Source organism: Argiope bruennichi, chromosome 7 (assembly GCF_947563725.1).
Source record: "Argiope bruennichi chromosome 7, qqArgBrue1.1, whole genome shotgun sequence".
In the NCBI taxonomy this organism is placed as follows: Eukaryota; Metazoa; Arthropoda; class Arachnida; order Araneae; family Araneidae; genus Argiope; species Argiope bruennichi.
In genome coordinates this window covers 66,421,974-66,442,663 of record NC_079157.1, presented here as the reverse complement: position 1 = coordinate 66,442,663, position 20,690 = coordinate 66,421,974, and the positions used below count along the sequence as shown (strand labels likewise).

The following is a 20,690-nucleotide window of genomic DNA, read 5'->3' as shown; positions in this document are numbered from 1 at the left end:
ATCTTGAAATGTTTGAGAGTACGAAAACTCTAACTTTAATTAGGCTTTCTAATTTTAATTTCACATTTAATGAAGTTTATAAGCCTCCAAGTCAACGTTGAAACGGGAAATTTCTCATTAATAATGCTGTCACTCTTAACATTTGAAAACATAACATCATTAATAATTAGAATCTTAAGAGGAAAGGAGTATTTTTCTCTGTTTAATCACGGTTGCGTTTCGTAAGTACTGATCTAACAATAGGATTTATATATAAATTACTTAATGAAATTGTTGCCTCTGATTATATGTTAATATTTATTCTGGAAATTTTATTAATAATTTAACCGCCATCTACAATGGATTGTTACATAAATATTTAAATCTTAAAAAAATATTTCATAAATCTCCGATTTTTGCAATTAAAAGAAATATTTAAACATCGCTACGTAAGGAGAAAAATGCATCAATTTTTATAAAGCTATGGAAATTGCAATTATATGTAAGTAAATATATTTTTTATAAAAAAAATCATTTTATCGATTAGTATGATGCAAAATTATGCAAAATCAATTCACTGAAAATTAAACAAAATTAATTTGGAAAATTAGAAATAAACTACAAATTGGGTTTATTTAAAACTGCATATGTTTTGAAACAAAACAATCATTTCAATGAACAGCGGGTTTGAAAAAAGGGAATCTATAAATGTATTTTATAATTTATTTTAAAATTAGTTCATACTTCAAATGCAAATATCTGAACAAAATCAAACTTCAATTACAGTTTTTTGGTTGAACATCAGTGATTATTATCAATGATTATAAAAAAGGGTAAAAGATATATAAAAAATCATTAAAATATAAATGAATAAATCAAACAGAGATATAATATGTTAAAAGTAAGATATTTTAGGATATATTACAATGAGAAGTACATTTAAAACATATTTTAAGATTATACAAATAAATATTCAGTAAAAATTCTCAAAATTTTGATAGTTTAAAATAAGTAAAAATTTGCTCATTTGTTCAAAAAAATCTATAAAAACATAAATATGAAACAGACATAGATGAACGATTATGAAACCATCTTCAGAGTACACATTCTCTATTATTGATGTTCTGTGGGCAATACAAACGTAATCGAATAATTTGAGATACTGCATTTCTCCTAAATTTACAGCTGCAGAATATATGTCATTTGTTGTAAATATATTTTGCAATACAAACATAATTGAATACCTTGAGATTTCACATTTCTCTTAGATTTACAGCTGTATAATATATGCCATATATTGTACATATTTTTAGCAGCTACAATATATTTTGTAATACAAATATAATTGAATACCTTGAGGTGCCACATTTCTCTTAAATTTACAGCTGCAAAATATATGTCATCATCTGTTGTACATATATTTTGCAATGCCTTAAGATATCAAATCTCTCCTAAATTTACAGCTGCGAAATATATGTCACATGTTATGCAATGGAATGCAGTGGGTTTATTCTGGAAAATAAAATCAAACATATACGCAGTCCACTTCATTGATTCTGATCTAAGAAATATTGTTTCCATTGGGTCTCTTTTTCTGAACTTCTTCTAATATTTGACTCTTAAAAAATTCGATAGAGGACAACTGCAACTCCACAGCTGCAATGAAATTGCTTTTCATAAATATATTGAGATCGAATATTTGTAACTGCTATTTTCTTAGTAGGTTTAATACTTTGTTGAGGAAACTTCTAAGTATCATCAGAACTTCGAAAAGATTTTAAGAGATATGTTTTTTTGCTTTAGAAATGTATATTCTTCAAGGGAAGAGTTAGTTCTACGTTGGAGAAAAAAATTTCATAGCACATATTTAAATATTAGTTCTTTGGAATTATTGGCATTGCTAAATATCGCTGAAATCTCTTACGCATAAGTTCATGTCCATAATTATTCGAACAAAATATTTTAAGGATAAATTGTGACAAAAATTAATGCCATGTCCTTCGGCATTAATATTCATAAACTTGCTAAATTTGTTGAAAAATGTTATTTATGTAAAGTTGCCAATGAATACATACATTCTTTTTTATTATTAGTTCAGATAAATAGAAGAATGTATTATCATGGCTTTATAAACTAAATGTAATACTTCTCCATGGTTTATTTATATTTACATCATTAAATAAATAAATATTATTTTTTTACTACAAAAGTGCGCATATTCACAAACTATGAAGCTCGTGATGTGACAGCAGTCAGATAAAAAAAATTTAGAACAACGGGACAGAAATATGACGTTTGTAGATGCATGCCTTTAAGCTATTTTCTATAATACACCCATGTTATATAATTTTTACTTCCAAAAATCATATTAATTTAATTTCTAATCGTTTTAAAGCCAAACAGTTCATAATATATCATTTTATATAAAGCCGATTAAATATTACAACAAGCAATATAAAAGTTAACTCAATTTTCAGGAATTTAGCGATGGTTATAACATGGTTTTTTACCATTATTTCTCCTGCGAAGAACGTGTCCAATGAAATCTGCATGACATATATTTATAAGTCAAACAGTTCATCACTTTTTAAAAAGCATACAAATATGTTTCAACAACACAGAATCCACTCCAGATATCATTTTATCAACTCTTCATCTTCCGTCACTAGAGATTGTCAGACAAGAGAAACATCTTTTCGGCTGAATTGAAGAAATCTCCGAAGTAGATTGATTTAACTTAGAAACATCTCCCAAGCTAGAGCTATGCTTTCTGTCTAGCTTAGGCTTGGCTGGAGAGAGTTGACTCAACAGGCTGCTGTTCCTGGGGTAAAGAGGGTCATATTTATTATTCTGGATGCTGACCTGCAAGTTGTTGGCATTGGCCAAGCTGATGGCACCGGTTTTTTTTATGTACTGAGCGATTATCTTCTGGCTGGACCGCTTTTTAGTGAAGGCTCTCATAATTGAACTGATTGGGCGACCATTGGCATCCACAGTGCATGCTGTGCGCATGCTGGCTTCACTGTTGGCGTTGCTACCTCCGTCAGAAGAGCTCTGGGTCAGTAGGCAGGACATATGAGCCTGGATGGAAACAAATCAAATAGTATATATTAATTAGTTAATGGAAGATATTTACTTGCAACGACTTTGAAAAAAAAGAATTGCTGATTTATATTAATATTTATAAAGCACATACAGAACATTCGCATTGGCAATTTGTTATCAATAGTGCAAAAGATGAATTTGAAATAGTCTGGATCAAAAAAAAAAAAAAAAAAAAAAATCCAACCCTATTGGTCTCAAAACTTTCTGACATACTCTCTAATAAATTTGTCTTGCCAGTATACGTCTTACATGGCACTGGCGTACAATAGGTACGAAATATTGTCACGTAGGTTCTTTAGTGTGGAACTCAATGACACACACAAGAAGTAGAGCTAAACCAATTTATTCACTCAACTCTGAACTGAGAACACAGTGACTGACAGATCTTCTGCTTTTATACTAGCAGGGAAAGTTCCAGAATATTTTTCTAAAGACAGTAAGAAAAGTCCAGAATACTTGTCTGGTAAACTAAAGAAATGTTCAGAATCTTCTGGAACATGAAATAAAGGAAAACATAAAATCAAGGAATTAAATATTTACACAGACTGTGAGTCGCATTGTTTCTAGAGGGATTCGAACTCACGATCTCTTGATTAAGAGACCAGTGCTATGACCACTCGGCCATGGAGAGTCGATTGCCTCTTTTCAATGCGGCAATATTAACTTTTGGCCTGAATTTAGCATTTTCACTGAATCTATCGTGTGCTACCTTGGCGAGTTAATTCCTGACATGCGGTTAATAATATGAAAAAACCGAATTTCTGTTTAAGACATATTTTTATGAACAAATTGAAACAAAAATTTGACCCAAAACAATATTTCTAGTCGCATATTGTCATACCAAATTTGATATATTTATATCTGCGTTTTTCAACCATCGCGTTTACTTATTTCTGAAATCAGCAAATAAAATTGTGTTTGAAGCAAAAATTCGATTTTCAGATACTATTAACGGCACGCCAGGGATTAATTGCCAAAGATGCCAAGATAAATGCTAATTACGCCAAAAGTTAATATTTCATAACTTTTGTACGCCAATTCCCTGTAAGCCGTTCTCTGGCATGGATATTTTATTAGAAAGTGTACAAGAAAATTTTGAAAAGACAACTCCCAATGGTTTAATAATAGGGATAAGCATAAGAAAATCTACCTAAAGAATAATATTTTCTTTGAGAGAAATATTAATTTCTGTTTGTTTGTTTGTTTGTTTCTTATGGCACTTGCCACTGACAAGCCCGCTGTTACGAAGACAGCGATTTAAGCCTGAGGGGGAACGTCTCTTATTTTTTATAGCAGCGCCAACTAGGGCCAAGAGTACGACTTTGCCACTCACGCACGTGATTTTGAACGGTGGTCAGATGACGAGGGCGATGCCTGCGCTTGCACCCCCCTCTCCACACCACACCAGTGGGAAGGCATTAGGCCCGGATGGTTTAACGACCCCCAGAGCTGCTTACACATCGGTTCTTCGGTGGAATCGGGTCATGAACCTGAAACCCTTCGATTCGGAAGCCAAGACCTTAACACCAGGCTACCACGGCTCGTGTAGCTCAGAAGATTATATTTAGAAACGAAAAAACTCGAATTACCTTAGAAAATAAAATAAAAAATATTCTACTAGTAATCAAAATGAAAGAGAAAAAAAATGCGCGCTAAAACCAATAAAAGAGAAGGCAAAAAAAAAAAGGAAGAGTAAACAGGTAGTTAAAGATTAAAAAGTGAACTTTTCAGTTAATCGTCGAAAATCACGAACGACTGCTTTTGGAATCATCTGCTATAAATATCTTACGTCACGTATAACCGTAGATCACGAAATTTTAGTTGAAACGAAATGTCTTCACAACGCAGATGAATCGACGTTGAACATGAATTAAAACAATCGACAGTGAAAATCATTTTCTTCGAGTATTTAAATGTTTTGGATAAATTGAAATCATTCCATCCCTAATCAGTATTTATAAAGATCTAAAAGTGATATAATCATTTATTCAATGAAAATATAGGTATATTTTTTAATAATCCATTTGATCGTTCTTGATAAGCCTGAATTCAGTGTTCTGAAAGTTCTGTTCACTTGAATCTGCTAAGGTCATATATTTGTCATTATCAAGGTCATAGATTTGGAAAGAGCTATACGAGCATTAAACAAATAATTTCCGCTGAATTATGGTAATCATTAGAATAGAGAAATTTAAGAAGGAACAAAATTATTAGTCCTGAATCACCACACTTTTGTTTAAATTTTAATTTTTGCTATTGCTATAAAAAGTCGGTTTATTTTTTTTCTTATAATCCATTTGATATCTCTTAGTAAAACTGAATTCAATGCTCTTATCATTTAAATCTATGTAGGTCATATATTTGTCATTATCAAGGTCATAGATTTGGAATGAGGTATAAGAGCAGCAAACAAATAATTCCCGTTGAATTATGGTAATAGCATCTCAGGTGTTGCGATAGCATCTCAGGGGTGATTATCATAACTCTGTTCTATTCAAAAGTATGGTGATCGAATTCCTCGACGTAGATCCTGAATGAGCACATTCAAGATCATAACTTCATTCGATTCTAAGATCCTGCCTATAAAAATTCAGGATCGAAGTGTCAAAAGAAATTACGATTTGCCAGGTTATTTAAAGAACTGATGATCCCTTTCTTTTAAAATCACAGAAATGAGGGGACAGCATATGCCCCCCAAGAGTATTAGTTTTTTATCACCACACTGTTGTTAAGCTTTTGAATTGTTGCTGTTGCGATAGCATCTCAGCGATGATTATCATAACTCTGTTCTATTCAAAAGATGAGGATCGAATTACTCGACTTAGATCCTGGATGTGCACATTCAGGATCGTAACTTCCTTCGATTCTAAGATTCTGGCTATATAAATTCAGGATGTGACGAAAGAAACGATTTGTCAGTTTACTCAACCAACAGATAATGGGGGTCAGAGACTTTCTGCACCGAATCGGTTATTACAGGACAATCTTCGTCCACGGACGAGATGCAAATTATGAACAATTAGGCCAGAGTTACAACAACTGACATCAAGTTGCCTCAGCATTACAGAAGACCACATGCTGCAAACATGACAGTTCACAAGATTGTTCAAATAGACGGAATGCTGGTCCAATACTTCCATAAAATGCTGGTCCAATACTTCCATAATATAATATCTAGCGATAAGATCACCAAATTTCCGTCTGTTTGGGTAACTGAAATCTTATATGTTCGAAACAGTTCCTAAACATAGACGAGTTTATCACATGCTTCAAAAAGTAATCTGTTGTCCAATCTTACAAAACATTTATATCATGAAAACAACGATGAGTGCTTCTCAGTGAGGTCCAAGAGTATGTACTGAATGATATATCCAAAGACTCAAATTTCTTTCCTTTTTTTTATCATCACGCTGCTATAGTAACTTGTGCGTTGGTTTTTTTATGCAGCAAAAGAAGGTCATTTTCTCTTAAATCGCAGAACTGTAGTAGATGACTAATTTTACTCTTCTCTGTAGTCAGTGTGTTCAGAGAAATAAGCATTCAAAGTGAAGTTAAATTTTAGAAATACGATGGGGATGTCGATAGATATCTAAAAACATAAAGAAGAAAAGAAAGGAGAAAAATATTTGAAAAAAGATAATATTGACACAGGCTTATGTAGAAGCAGTAGTGTCTACGAAGCTTTTTCATATGCTATCCAAGCAAAAAAAAAAAAAAAAAAAAAAAAAATGTTATCCCCGACCATCTCAGAATTGTGAATATTTTATAGGGCAGCGAATACCACTAGGGGAATATTTTTATTTTAAGAGTCCCGCATCTTAGTACTTTGGACTTGTAAATATAGTGAAGAAAACAGAGTGTGCATTTTGAACACCACTTTGTCGATCGATTGGAGTAAAAATTCGATACAAAATTATAAGCGTAATAGCAAAATCATATATCAAATTTATTTGAATTTTTGCATTTTTTAATGTAGAAACCGCAAGACAACTAAATTTTCGATGAATATGATTCAAAATTTAATAAGAATTACTTATTATATTCTAAAACTGTATATCATATTTCATTTGTTGAAGTCATTCTTTTTTTTAAGTCTTCTCTTTTATATGCACGAAGAAATACAGACAGACAGTCGATAGATCCCTAGAATAATTTAGTTTAGATACATATTAACACCGTCCTGTCCTAAAAATAGCGCATCTTCCCCATGATCTGGACGTCCCGGGTTCGAGTCCTGATTCGGGCATAGTTGTTCTTCGCTCTGTATTCCATCTGTGATTTGTCTTAAAGAGCCCCCCCCCCCATGTAAAAAGGGGTTGTTGCAAGCGAGTGCGTGAGTGTTATCTTCATATGAGCTAGAAGTCAGACTTCTGCCCTCGGATGCTCACGGGTTTTACCCTCAGAAGCTACTGCACCTCCTTTTCGTAGTAATTATGACACGACATCATCATCAATATTAACACTTTAGAAGTTAAATATGTGTACGAAATTGTAGTTATGCATATTTCTCTTTATGTGTACCCGAATAACCAGTCGGACGAGGATTATAACATATGAATTTCGTTCAACACTTGGTAGAAATCTATAAATATGGTACAATGACCACAGATAAAATTTCTTATATCTAAATAAAAACGTATCCGAGTTATTGTGTACACAGAGTGACAAAGAGATAGACAGAAAATTCCAAAAATAAGATTTTCTGCCTTAGGGAAATCTGAAATTTTGAAATTTGCCGATTTGTCAATATCTGGAGGTCTAATTTTTACATCCTCGTATGCGAAGTACAGAGAAAATATAGTAATCGTCAAAAAATTTGAATTCGAAACTTTGACAAATCTCTACGTTTTGGACTTCTCTGAGTATAAAAAACGTATTGTTGGAAAATTTCTGTCTATCTCAAAGATAACTCAAAAATGCTTTGAAGATTTTCATCTAATTTTGAGTAAAACCTATTCAGAGAAAGTCTATCTGTCCGGCTGTTCGAATATAAGTTAACCCTTTCTTTGGCCGTGGGAAGTTTGCTTCCCACCAAATTTATCAATCTTTGTATGGAATTATGTAGGTTGGCATAAGTTCTGACAAATTTTTTTAGTAAGTCAGAAACTTAGATGCTTCAGTTCTTTATCTCAGACAAAATGATGTGTCTTGATTTGTTACTTAATTATTAATGAACCAAATTAATTAATTAAATTAAATTTATCTAATAAGCTAAATGAATCCCTTTTCTTATTCCAATTTCAAGCCTAAAAATATTTTAACATAATATGACTAGAAAAAAAGGGCCCTTTAAAGGGTTAACACAATAATAACAAAACGAAGAGAGCCAGATTGCTAAAATTTAGTACACAGATTTAACGTGTATAACGTAGACACCTATTAAATTTTGAGATAAATCCAACCAGGGGCTGACCATCTATCGATCTGTAATTCCAGAAATTTGTAAACGGAATATCTCAAAAACACTCAGATTTACTAATATAAAATTTGGCCTAGGATTTTGTGATTGTAGGTTTATTTTGTATCATATTTTGGTTTCAGTCGGATAAGGAAAAACGCGTCTAAAAACACAAATTCGATATTTGGATACTGTTAACTGCATGCGGGAGATTAATCACCAAAAATCTCGCCAATGATAATACGTTGAATTCTGTAAAATCGCTAAATTCAGGCCAAAGGTAAGTATTTGGTAACTATTATAAGCCAATATCATGCAAGGCATCCTCTGAGATAAAACTTTTTGTAAACGGGATATCTCCGAAACTCACTGATTTAATAATATTCAATTTGGTCTAGGATTTTGTGATTATAGGTTTATTTTGTATCAAATTTTGGTTTCAGTCGGTTAGAGAAAAACGCGTCTAAAAACACAAATTTGATATTCGGATATTGTTAACTGCATGCGGAAGATTAATCGGCGAAAATCTCGCCAATGATAATACTTTAAGTTCAGTCAAATCGCCAAATTCAGGCCAAAGGTAAATATTTGGTAACTAAAAACGCGTCTAAAAACACAAATTCGATATTTGGATACTGTTAACTGCATGCGGGAGATTAATCGCCAAAATTCTCGCCAATGATAATACGTTGAATTCAGTAAAATCGCCAAATTCAGGCCAAAGGTAAATATTTGGTAACTATTATAAGCCAATGTCATACAAAGCATTCTCTGAGATAAAACTTTTTTCAGATAGTATACGAGAAAGTTTTGGGAGGACCACTCCCACCAGTTTCTATATATGCATGGTATACAAGAAAGTAAAAATCATACCTGACATCGAAATCGGACCCGCTTTGCATTTCTTTCTGGGTTGGCCGGATTGAGGGCTGCAGAATTCTCCTCTTCTGCGCCTGCGTTGCATAGAGCCCACATAAAAATGAACCGGAAACAGCGCCGAAATCCGTTCCTGAATCTGGTACTCATGGCTGCGTAGATGAACGGGTTCACGCAGGAGTTGATGAATGCAAACAGATTGATGCAGAGCATCGTGAAAAAGAAATTGTGGTGTTCCATGAAATTCTGTGCTTGGTATTGCGTGATGATGCTCACCAAGAAATAGGGCGTCCAGGAAATGACGAAAGCCAGAACCACCATCAACACCATCTTGGCCACCTGGAATAGGTTTGTTCAAGTATTTTATTGTAAATATGCTTATTATGAAACGAGGGTTAAACATAATTATTATTTAATATAAAGATTCGAAAAATGATCGAATCAAGCTTCAGTTTATATGATCCAAATGAACACAATATGAATCAAAGTAAAGGTTTTTATTGTTTAAATTCGGAATTATTATGCGGGACAACTAGTTTACAATAATTTACTTCTAGAAACAACTACACAGTTTGCAAAATGAGAAAAAAATATTTGATAGCAGCACAAGAAAATATGCTAGCTGATGGAATAAGTAGACAGTTTTGTTATGCCAATGTGAAATTCTGTCCCCGGGAACCTAGGACATAAGGTTTAGTTTAGTTTAGTTATATTAACGTCCCGTTATAAAGCAACACTAGGACAATTTTGGGACGGACCTCGTCATTTTGAACCGAAGTTAGATGACGAGGACGACACCTGAGCTGGCACCCCCCTCTCCACACCACACCACATCAGCCGGAGGACGTTTGGTCAGGACGGATTTGACGTGCAACAGACCCCCTTACACGACGTTCTTCGGTGGAATCGGGTCTCGAACATGAAACCCTACGGCTCACAAGCCGAGACCTTACCATCAGACCACCGCGGCCTCTCGGACATAAGGATAAGAAGCTTCCGGAATAATGCTAGGTTCTCTCTATCCCTGTGGGTACAGAAATGATGTGGGGTTAGCTATCTGTTTCTGATGATATGCTCCCAATATCCTCCTACGGGAAGGTTTGACCCGTAGCCAGTGTGGGCTCTTAGTTCTCGCAGATGCTATTACAGCATCCGGTCTTTCAGATCTTTCCCGTGCGTCTTCAGGTGGTTTGGAGTAACTGTATACGGTTATGCTAATGTGAGGTCTTGTTAATTTCAAATCGGTTTTAGGATCAACTGATTCCATTACATATCCTACAATACATTTTGCATTGTTGTAACTAATACAATCTCTATTAACCCTTTCTAGGGCCGTGGGAAGTATGCTTCCCACCAAATTTATCAATCTTTGTATGAAATTATGTAGGTTGGCATAATTTCTGACACATTTTTTTAGTAAGTCAGAAACTTAGATGCTTCAGTTCTTTATCTCAGACAAAATGATGTTCCTTGATTTGTTACTTAATTATTAATGAACCAAATTAATTAATGAATCAAATTAAATTTATCTAATAAGCTAAATGAATCCCTTTTCTTATTCTAATTTCAAGCCTAAAAATATTTTATCATAATATGACTAGAAAAATATGGTCCTTTAAAGGGTTAACACTATGAAATTTAGCAAGACTAATTTAGATTATCTAAAGAATAAGAAAATGGATTATCTTGGATGAATAAATAGTTCAAACTAAAATTCGGTGGGAGAGCTCTGTCTGTATTAACAGATTCTTCCAAAAGTGACTACTTACTGAATTATTAACGGCAAGATGTATTGAAAACCTTAACATGCCAATTAAAGTTAGTGCACATTAGCATAATTTCAATTTCACTGAAGATATAAGAATTTGATACACACTTTGGATATAAGCAGTTCAAATTATAAGATGATAAAAAAATCTACATGGCTATATAAATTCAGCATGAGAATTAAATTATATGTCTAAACAGAATAAACGATTTAAGCATTCAAACGTCACCAGTAGATAGAGCTAGAGATGCTCTATCTACTCTAGAGCTCTAAAATTTTGCTAGAACTTTTATAGATTGATACATGCTCGGGGATTGAAGTTCGAAATGCAGTAGAGAAATTCGAAGGAAGAGACCAAGTTTGATCTCTCGAGTTATCCTGTTATTAGAGTGTTGTCTCGGGTACTCATAATTTAGCACAGCTTTAGCACATTCTCCCTAAAACCCGTATCTAGCACCAAGTGATTTTTCCTCTCTTCGGATAGATGAAGAAACATTTGGCAGGTTATTATTTCAGAATTGATTCTCAGGTTTTGGAAATCAATCATTTTCTCACTGTTTTTTGGAAATCCGTGACGAGGACTCTAATTTCTTTTATGCAGGTTTCATAAACGGATTTTTACAATAGCAGACTGGCTTCAATAACCATGGTGGCTATATTGAAAAATAATATGTCTTAGTATCTTTTCCTGTTTCTTTGATTTCATGAATAAACATTTTCTCTCAAAAGTCTTTTTGCTCAGCATTTGAAACGCTTTCGTAATTTTACCAAAACATATGAGCTACTAAAAATATTTAGCAAAAAGTATACATCAATTCAGACTTCTACAGTGTTTATGCCTTCAAAAAATTATGTATTATAGATGGATTTTGCAGTTTTTCATCTCAGTTCGCCAAATTTGCCAAAGAAAGATTTTTTAAAATTGTTCCATTATTTCGATATTATAATTAAAGAAGGAAATAATTTATAAGAATATCAGCACTTAACGAAGGACAAAATTGTATGTGTTAATTTATCACAATGCTTATCGGATAAGAAAATGTTTAAAGAACTGACGTTTTTGAAAAAATATCTAACCATGATGTACATATTTTTAGAATTTATCTAGTTTTTCTCCTAACAAAGATAGAAATATTATATATGTAATTCGATAAATTTTCAAACGAAAAAAAAAAATATTTGATACATTTGATAAATATTTATTCATTAAATAAATACAATTACTGAGTATTCTTCACTGATTAAAAATAAACTAAAAAATATAAATTTTTAAAACTTTTTATAATAATTCTTTTTTTTAACTTCTAAAGTGAAGAAATTTTTATTTAAATCATTTTTAATTTTTAATGTTTAATTTTTTATTCGCTACAACACATATTTTTGAATACTGAATGAATTTTCACTCAAATTATGCACTGGCGTCCCTTGTGTGGAACGAAAATTTATCAAAAGAAATTAATTAACTAAAAACTGAACTCTGAAATTATTATAATTATGCATTTTCATTGAGAATATATCAGTATCAGAATGTTAGTAAACAAAATTTCATTCTTTACAAGTAAGGAAGAAGTGTAGAGACATAAAAAGATTTAAAAACGAGGAAAGAAAGGGATTGACTGTATTGTGGCAAAAGAGTAAATTTTTCCAACGATATTAAAATATGAAAAATAAATAATTCAAATGAATTTAATAAAGTTATCAAAATACTTTTCAATTTTTATCTTTCAGATTTTAAAGGATATTCTGATATCTCATTCCTTCAAAGTCTGAGATGTAATGAAAATAATTACACAATGAATGCAATGATTACTTTGATGAAATATTTATTTGTTTTGAATTACTAATGCCCATTATTTTCATAACAGCATTCCTATTTCCAGTTATTCTATTTTAAACTACTTTTCGTTTTATGTGTAATGTGTTTACAGTACACATTTAGTTTGTCTGAATAAGTTTATCGAAATTGTTTTTAATTTCAAATACATAGTATTTAAATTAATTAAAATTATATAATTTAATTAATAATTAAATATATTTAAACTATTTTAAAGTAAAATATATATTCTTGATTAATTAAAAATTTATAGTTAACATTTAATTTGAAATATATAGTTTATTTAAATTTAATTTGAAATATAGAGTAATTTTACTTAAAATAATATATAGCTTTGTCAAAGACACTTCTTGAAAGCATACTGTTTTTAATAATAACCATTTTCAACCATGAAAGTTTCCTTTTCATAAAATAATTCAATAGATTGGATTTGTTGAATTTTATTGCCAGTGAAACATTGCATTAATTATTCAGTTGGTATAAAATGAATATATTATTTTGCATAATATTTTTCCATTTCAAAATTTTAGATTTTTAGGAATTCAAATATTAATTTAGCTACCGACAGCGCTATTTGATGTTAATGTCATATATAAGCAACAAAACAGATGAGAAATTACCAAATTATTTATTTCATCATTTAATACGTCGATGTTTTGTATTTTTTAATTTTGCCATATTTAACACCTTTTTCTGTAATTGAAAAAAAGCATCTGTTTTTTTTATGATATCTGGTTGCGAGGAGCTTAAATTTCAATCTTTCGATTGAAATAACCTTGAGTCAATGAAATGTAAGATATCTATTTTTCCAGGTCTATACCATACCATTAAAATTTTTCGGTTCCATTGAAATTCTCCTTAATTCAAATAAATAAAAAATTATCAAAAATTTTGAACCAAAAAAAACAGCAGACTATTTACGATGAATAATTTGATAAATGTGAAAAGAACTACGAAATAAAAAAATATAATGTCTAATTATTTGTTACTATTTTACAAATATGATATTTAATGAGTTTGAGTTTATTTATTAAATAATCCTTAGTTTCCTTATCATTAAACATTTGTTTCTCGAGAAAATAAGGTACTACAAGACTGATACAGGACTTAAGGGAAGTTAAATCAACAGCTGAAATAATATTCATATCACCAAATAGCACATCACATCAATCTAACTTCTAATTAAAATGAACCTCAATTCATGTAGAAAGAGGAAGTTATTTTAATCTTCCTATGGCGGAACTCTGTGCAGACATTACAAACAGCAACATATGGTGCTGAGGACACATAAATCCAGCGCTTCTAAGCCTAATCGGATTGTGTAAATGGAGTAGTCGTATAAGTAGAAAATGCACATAATCCTCGGATTTGCCTCCTAAAAAAAGCTATTTTCGTTGCAATTTGATGAAGATTATCTTTTTGCTCAGCTTTGGAAGAAGAAACTTTGTTACAACATTGTTATTTTTTCAAATAATTAATGTGTTTATTATCATAAGAATTTCAAATCATTTGCATTAATCGTGTGCCAGAAATATTCATCGAATTACGGAATTTGATATTAAAATTTAATTTTAAGAAGAAATTAATTTATAGAACATCTTAGGTACATTTACACATCACAGTTCTCCGTGGCATTTTATAAGGACTGAAATAATAATAAATATTATAACTAAAACGACCAATAATGGTATATATGTATAAACTTTTTTCGTGTATCTCAAACACCGCTGTGACTATTTGGATTAAATTTTATATTTAAATAAGGTTTTAGGTTTTAAGTTTAATTATATAGGTATCTTTCCTAAAAAGATTTTTCACAAAAATAAATAAATAAATAAAAATAAACACTTTTTTTTATAATTAAATATTGATATATTTATTACAATATTTTTTAATATAAATATTGATATATTTATTACAATATTTTTTTAATACAAATATTGATATATTTATTACAATATTTTTAAATATAAATATTGATATATTTTTTATAACTAGATATTGATTGAATAAGGGTATCAGAGTTGGAGTAGCGGTTAAGGCTTCGGATTCACATGCCTTTTCCTCGTGTTCGATCCCACGTTTGCAATTCGATTAGATTTATATTATAACTTTAAAATCAGACACAGGATAAAATTTATTTTATTTACAATTTTACAAAAAAAAAAAAAAAACTAGCTAAACTTAGTTTTTCTTTACCTAATATACTATGTCTTGTTATTGAGAGATTATATTATTTTATATATAATGTGAAATAATAAATAAAAGAAAATCTTCCGACATAGTAAACAAATAAAATAAAATAAATTCCTGCCAGTATAAATTGTATTATAATGTAGTTACTTGAATTCAGATTGATATATGCCTTTATTCTTTTAATATAGTAATTGAATATTTACCTAACCAAATATCATTCCAAATTAATGATCTGTTTCTTTGCATAACACATTAATTTAATACAAATAAAATTACGTGACTATATGTTAACAAAATTATTTTCGATATTATAATTATATTAGCCGGTGTATCAAATGCTCAGCAAGTATTCATTTTTCTATATATGTAACTGCATTAAATAAATTGTATTTCCATTAATTTTAAAAATTAATTTTAGATAAATATTTAAGTTGAAATGCAATCTATATCACTGCAAAGTTATTTTTCTGTGAATGGACCAGGACTATTATTTGTAATGTTATGATATGCTCCAAAGCTAAGAGCACAAGATATAAACTCCTTCTATCCTCATTTTACCTCTTTTAGAAGAGAATAGCAATTTTTAATAGCGTATTTTATCCTTGTAAATGCCAAGAAATGCATGCGTTGAATTTTGCCTGATTCTGTTAAGGGATGAGAAATTGTATATGACTCAAATAATCAAATCGAAATTTTAATTTTATTATATACTAGCCGCCTTTGGCGACCAGCCGGTTCGCCACTCTTAATGTTGGTTAAAATTTTAATAATTAAATATTTTATGCAATTCCTACTTTAATAGATTCATCAAAATATTTTAATACCTCAAATTTTGATAGTCATATAATTCACTCATAATATGATAAAGGCCTTCAGTCATAACGTAATATGTATCTCTCTAAGTTTCTGTTAGCTCCCGTAGAATTTATGCTTTAAATTAAAGTGGAAAGGATGAATCTGCAATTAATATAATAATATTTTTTACTGAAACAAAGCATTTTTCTATAATATGATTACTGAAAACTGAGCGTTCACTGAGCGTCCAAACTTTATGGGCACTAAAGAATATATATCTTAATTTATGTAATATCTCAAGAATTTATCAACAAAATTTTCTCAGATTCATCAAGAACAGATCGATTCATTAACAATGCTTAATTTTAAATGCATCAAACACTCAGAAAATAAACAGAATTGTTTAAAATAATCGGTCGAAAACAGGTGAAAATAAACTACTTTAAAAAAGATATACTTAAAACTATAAGCATATACAAAAAATATATAACTAACATAAATACAATTTAATTACAAAAACACACAACTAACCTAAAAATAATTTAAATCAAGTCCGAATCCGTTGTCAACAATCAGAACACAATGCGCATGCGTGAATTTTCAACTCCAGTTACGGTAACGCAAATGCATGAATTTTTCTAGGCCACTTGGGGTAACGCTATGCAGATTAGAAATTTTTAATTTCCTTCATTCTGTTTTATTTTAATTCAAAAGTACTTCGGAATGAATCTGAAAGATCGATTCAGTAATAATGCTTAATTTTAAATACATCAAAGATTAAGAAAATAAACAGAATCATTTGAAATAATCGGCCGAAAAATTTTAACCCTAGCCTCATTAGTGGGGTGGAAAAAACTGAAGCCTTAGTCATTTGGCGGTGGGGAAAATGAAAAGAATTTTTTGGCGGGAAAGTTAGTTATTAATTAATAATTAAAATTCTAATTATATATTTAAAAAAAAACCCAGGTGCACATTTCCGACCTCCAAGGTATACATGTACCAAATTTGGTAGCTGTAGGTCAAACGGTCTGGCCTGTAGAGCGCCAACAAAACACACACATTGAGCTTTATATAAGTATAGATTTAACTGTCTGGAGGTCGAAAATGAGTACCTCGAAACGATTCCGATCTTATTTGATTTATAATTTTATGTTTGTGAGAGTTTGATGTTTTTCTATAATAATTTCATAAAATATGGTATATTTTATCAAGCTTCAAAACCATATATTTTTGAAAATAATTAAACGGCAGTGCAATATTTTCCTGAAATTTGAAGATCATTAAAAAAAATCTTCGCATTATTTTCTCAAATAATTTCTAATGTTGCGCAAACTTTAACAGTAAGATTTTCTTCCACTATTTAAAGTTTAGAAAGAATAATTCTTATTATTTGCACAGTACATATGAAGAAAATGAATGTGAAGTTTTTGAATAACGGAGAGATAATACGCAAAATTATACTACAGACATAGTTTTACATTTAATAAAACAATGACGTCATGGTACAAGATTCCATTAGGAAGATACATAGACACAATTTAACAGTTTTGCACAAAGCGTAAGGCTGTTAAAATAACATGACTTCGAATTTTATCTCAGTTTGAATCCTAATATTCTTTTGTTGACGGAACCATGCTCCAATTACACATAAGAAATTTAATTGAAATTCAAAATTAGTAACATTCCATCAGAAACAGTTTATCGTCAGTGGTACCTAATATACAAATATATGACACATCATGCCAGAAATAAAAAATTCATAAAAATATGTATAAAAAATAATTATATGTATAAAAATTATAATTATATGTATAAAAATATGTAATTAAAGGATTACGATATCTTTTAGAAAAGTCTTGTAAATTAAATGAGCTCTTATTTGATGTCTTCATATATTATTCAAAAGAAAGGAAAATTATTTTATAAAATGCAGATGAAATTTTCACTGTATAAAAGCTATACTTGTAATTGAGATTTAAAAAATATTTCATAAAATGAAAGGGCTATTTTAACTAAATAAAACCATACTACTTGATCAGATGAAAAACAATTATTTTATGAAATTCAGATGATATTTTATCTAATTAAAAGTCAGGCCAGTTGTTCAGATTGAAAAAAAAGTACTTTATGAAATTCTGGTGGCATTTTAAAAAAATCAATGCCATACCAAATGATCAATTATTGCGCACAATGAGGCGTAGATGACTGGAAAGAATCAAATCAAATGGAAAAAGAAATCGTAAGAACAATCCTCAGAATTCTTAATTCAGAGGCTCTATACGATTCGCGATGCTTTCAGTTAAGGCGATTTTATTTCAAGGTCAATAAGCATAAAAGTTACTGGATTTTAAGAAGCAAAAGAAAAATTAAATGTAAAGATTAAATTAAACTAGAAAGGCTTCAGTTGAAATATACACGGTTTTATTTTTAGAAATTAAGTAGAATTGAAAAGAATTTATTTTAAATGGGTGCATAAATTTAAATTATTTTAAATATACTGGAGTCCATAAAATTAGCTTTATGTTTCCTTTTCCTGTTCCATCAGCTAAAACTAATTAATGGCTCTGAAATAAAATTGCATATGGAAAGCCCGAGAAGATGGTTTCCAAAGAAGAATTTAGTAGCAATAGTCGCCGACTGAAGAGATTCTGGTGAAGGTTTGCAGGCAGCGATTTTGAATCCTTACAACAAATACCGACTTTGAGTTGAAATTAATTTCTAGATTTCGTAACATTTATAATAGTAAATTACATATTGAAGTTTAAATGGAGAAAACTAACAAAAAATAAAAAATAACTACTTATTAGTCCATTAATGCAACTGTGTTTTGAAATTAACTTTTATTAAATGCATTAAAATTTTTTATATCGAAAGAAAACGAATTATTTTTTATAATTAAAGTATTTATTTTAATGAACTAAAATAAATCCCTTTCAACAGCAATAAAATTACATCCTAATAAATAAAAATTAATTCCAATTATTTCGCTAAATAAATAAACAAAGTATTCCCATTTCAATTTAAATAACTATGGAGATTTAAAATATTAAAATGATTTTTAAATTATATTAAGATTTAAAATATTTTTTTAAAAATTTTCTTAATTTATTAATCAAGTAATAAAATATTTTAAAATAGAATACGCATATTTTAATCCCAGGTTTTAGTGAAAAAAATTAACCTTAATTCTATTGCAAATAAAAATTCTTTTCTTTTAAATTAACAAAAAAATTGAAGTTTTGAAATATATTTCTAAATTTTAGTAACCATTAATTTTTAATTATATACTATTTAAAATCATAATTTTTTCCATTTACAAAATAATTATGATTTTACGATTTGATCTTCCATGTAAAGCATAAATTAATAACAAAAATTATATTGAAAAAAATTTTACATTTTTTTATATTTATCTTTGTTTTTCTCTATTATTAAAACCTTTTTAATTCTTTTCTTAGCAAGACGCCTTCATACAATAATTATGATTTTATGATTTGATCTTCCATATAAAGCATAAATTAATAACAAAAATTAAATTAAAACATTTTTTACATTTTTTTATTCTTACCTTTGTTTTTCTCTATTATTAAAACCTTTTTATATCTTTTCTTAGCAAGACGTCTTCATGCAATTTAAAATTATTTTAATCCAATGGAATAAAAAGAATATAATTTAAATATCCTCCAAGACAACAAATCAAATTCATTAACAGAATTATAATATAACAACAATATTATTAGCAAATTAATTACCATACATTGTTATTTTTCAGGTTAATTACTTTTTCAAATAATTTATTACTTTGTAATCCTTATTAGTTTTTTTTACTACAAAAATTTTTTGATTAATGAATTATACATATATTTTTTTAATATTTGAATACTTATTTTTATCTGTGGTATTAGAAATTAGAGATTGCTAAATTTAAACAATTTGTATAAAATGCATTCATATTAATTTACCAGGAGGTTTTAATTTACCATCATATTAATTTATCCATTCATATTAATTTACCATCGTTTCCAGGAGGGGAAGACCTCCACCCCCGTTTCTTCTCGCTATGCTATATAAAAATCTTGAGACCAATGTGGATCAAGTAATTTCCCTTGTATTTTATGTTGCCCTAACATAGCAGGTAATTTTCAAAATGCTATGTGTTAAACTGAGTCCACAATTGCAATAGAAGTGATATAGCGTTGTTTATCTGACTCCATGCTTGTATCCCGTGTTATGTAAGACGAGTCGATTCGATTCTGTATCCCTATTTTGCCATATGTGGGACAATCGTCAAGATAAAGGATATATATTTTTGCTGATAATTTTTTTCGCAAATGGGTTTATTGAATAATATAGTGAATTTTAATTTTTACCCAAAAGAAGATATCGAAAAAGGAATTATGGACTTTTAAATTAGAAGAGTTATTACTTTTCAAGGAAAAGGTAATAGTTTAATGTTTGTCAACTAAATCCTGATGATGATATCAATTTCCAAGTTTATCGATTGGTTTTCATCGATGAATTTTTATTAGATAATACTGTTACGAAATTTCTAGGGTTCGTTTGGATGGTGGGAGTTATATGGTGTGGAGAACACTCAATTAGCGTGCGGCAATAGAAAATGAAACAACGACGTTTATTTACACGAAGACACACAGGACAGCACAAAGACAACTATATACAGCACAAAAGACGATTATCTTCAGCCGAGACGTGCAGCAACAACAGCATACACAGCAGCA

At 29.8% G+C, this 20,690-nt stretch overlaps 1 protein-coding gene across 1 annotated transcript in view; it reads right to left on the bottom strand.

Moving 5' to 3' along the window:
• Positions 1 to 2,631: 2,631 nt before the first annotated feature.
• The window catches only part of LOC129975401 (QRFP-like peptide receptor), a 133,510-nt gene continuing 115,451 nt past the window's right edge, over positions 2,632 to 20,690 (bottom strand). The window contains exons 3-4 of the mRNA XM_056088464.1: positions 9,356 to 9,697; positions 2,632 to 3,060 (exon numbers count right to left, since the gene is read on the bottom strand). Coding sequence (XP_055944439.1) covers positions 2,632 to 3,060; positions 9,356 to 9,697 — 771 coding nt within the window. The remainder of the gene's footprint in view (positions 3,061 to 9,355; positions 9,698 to 20,690) is intronic.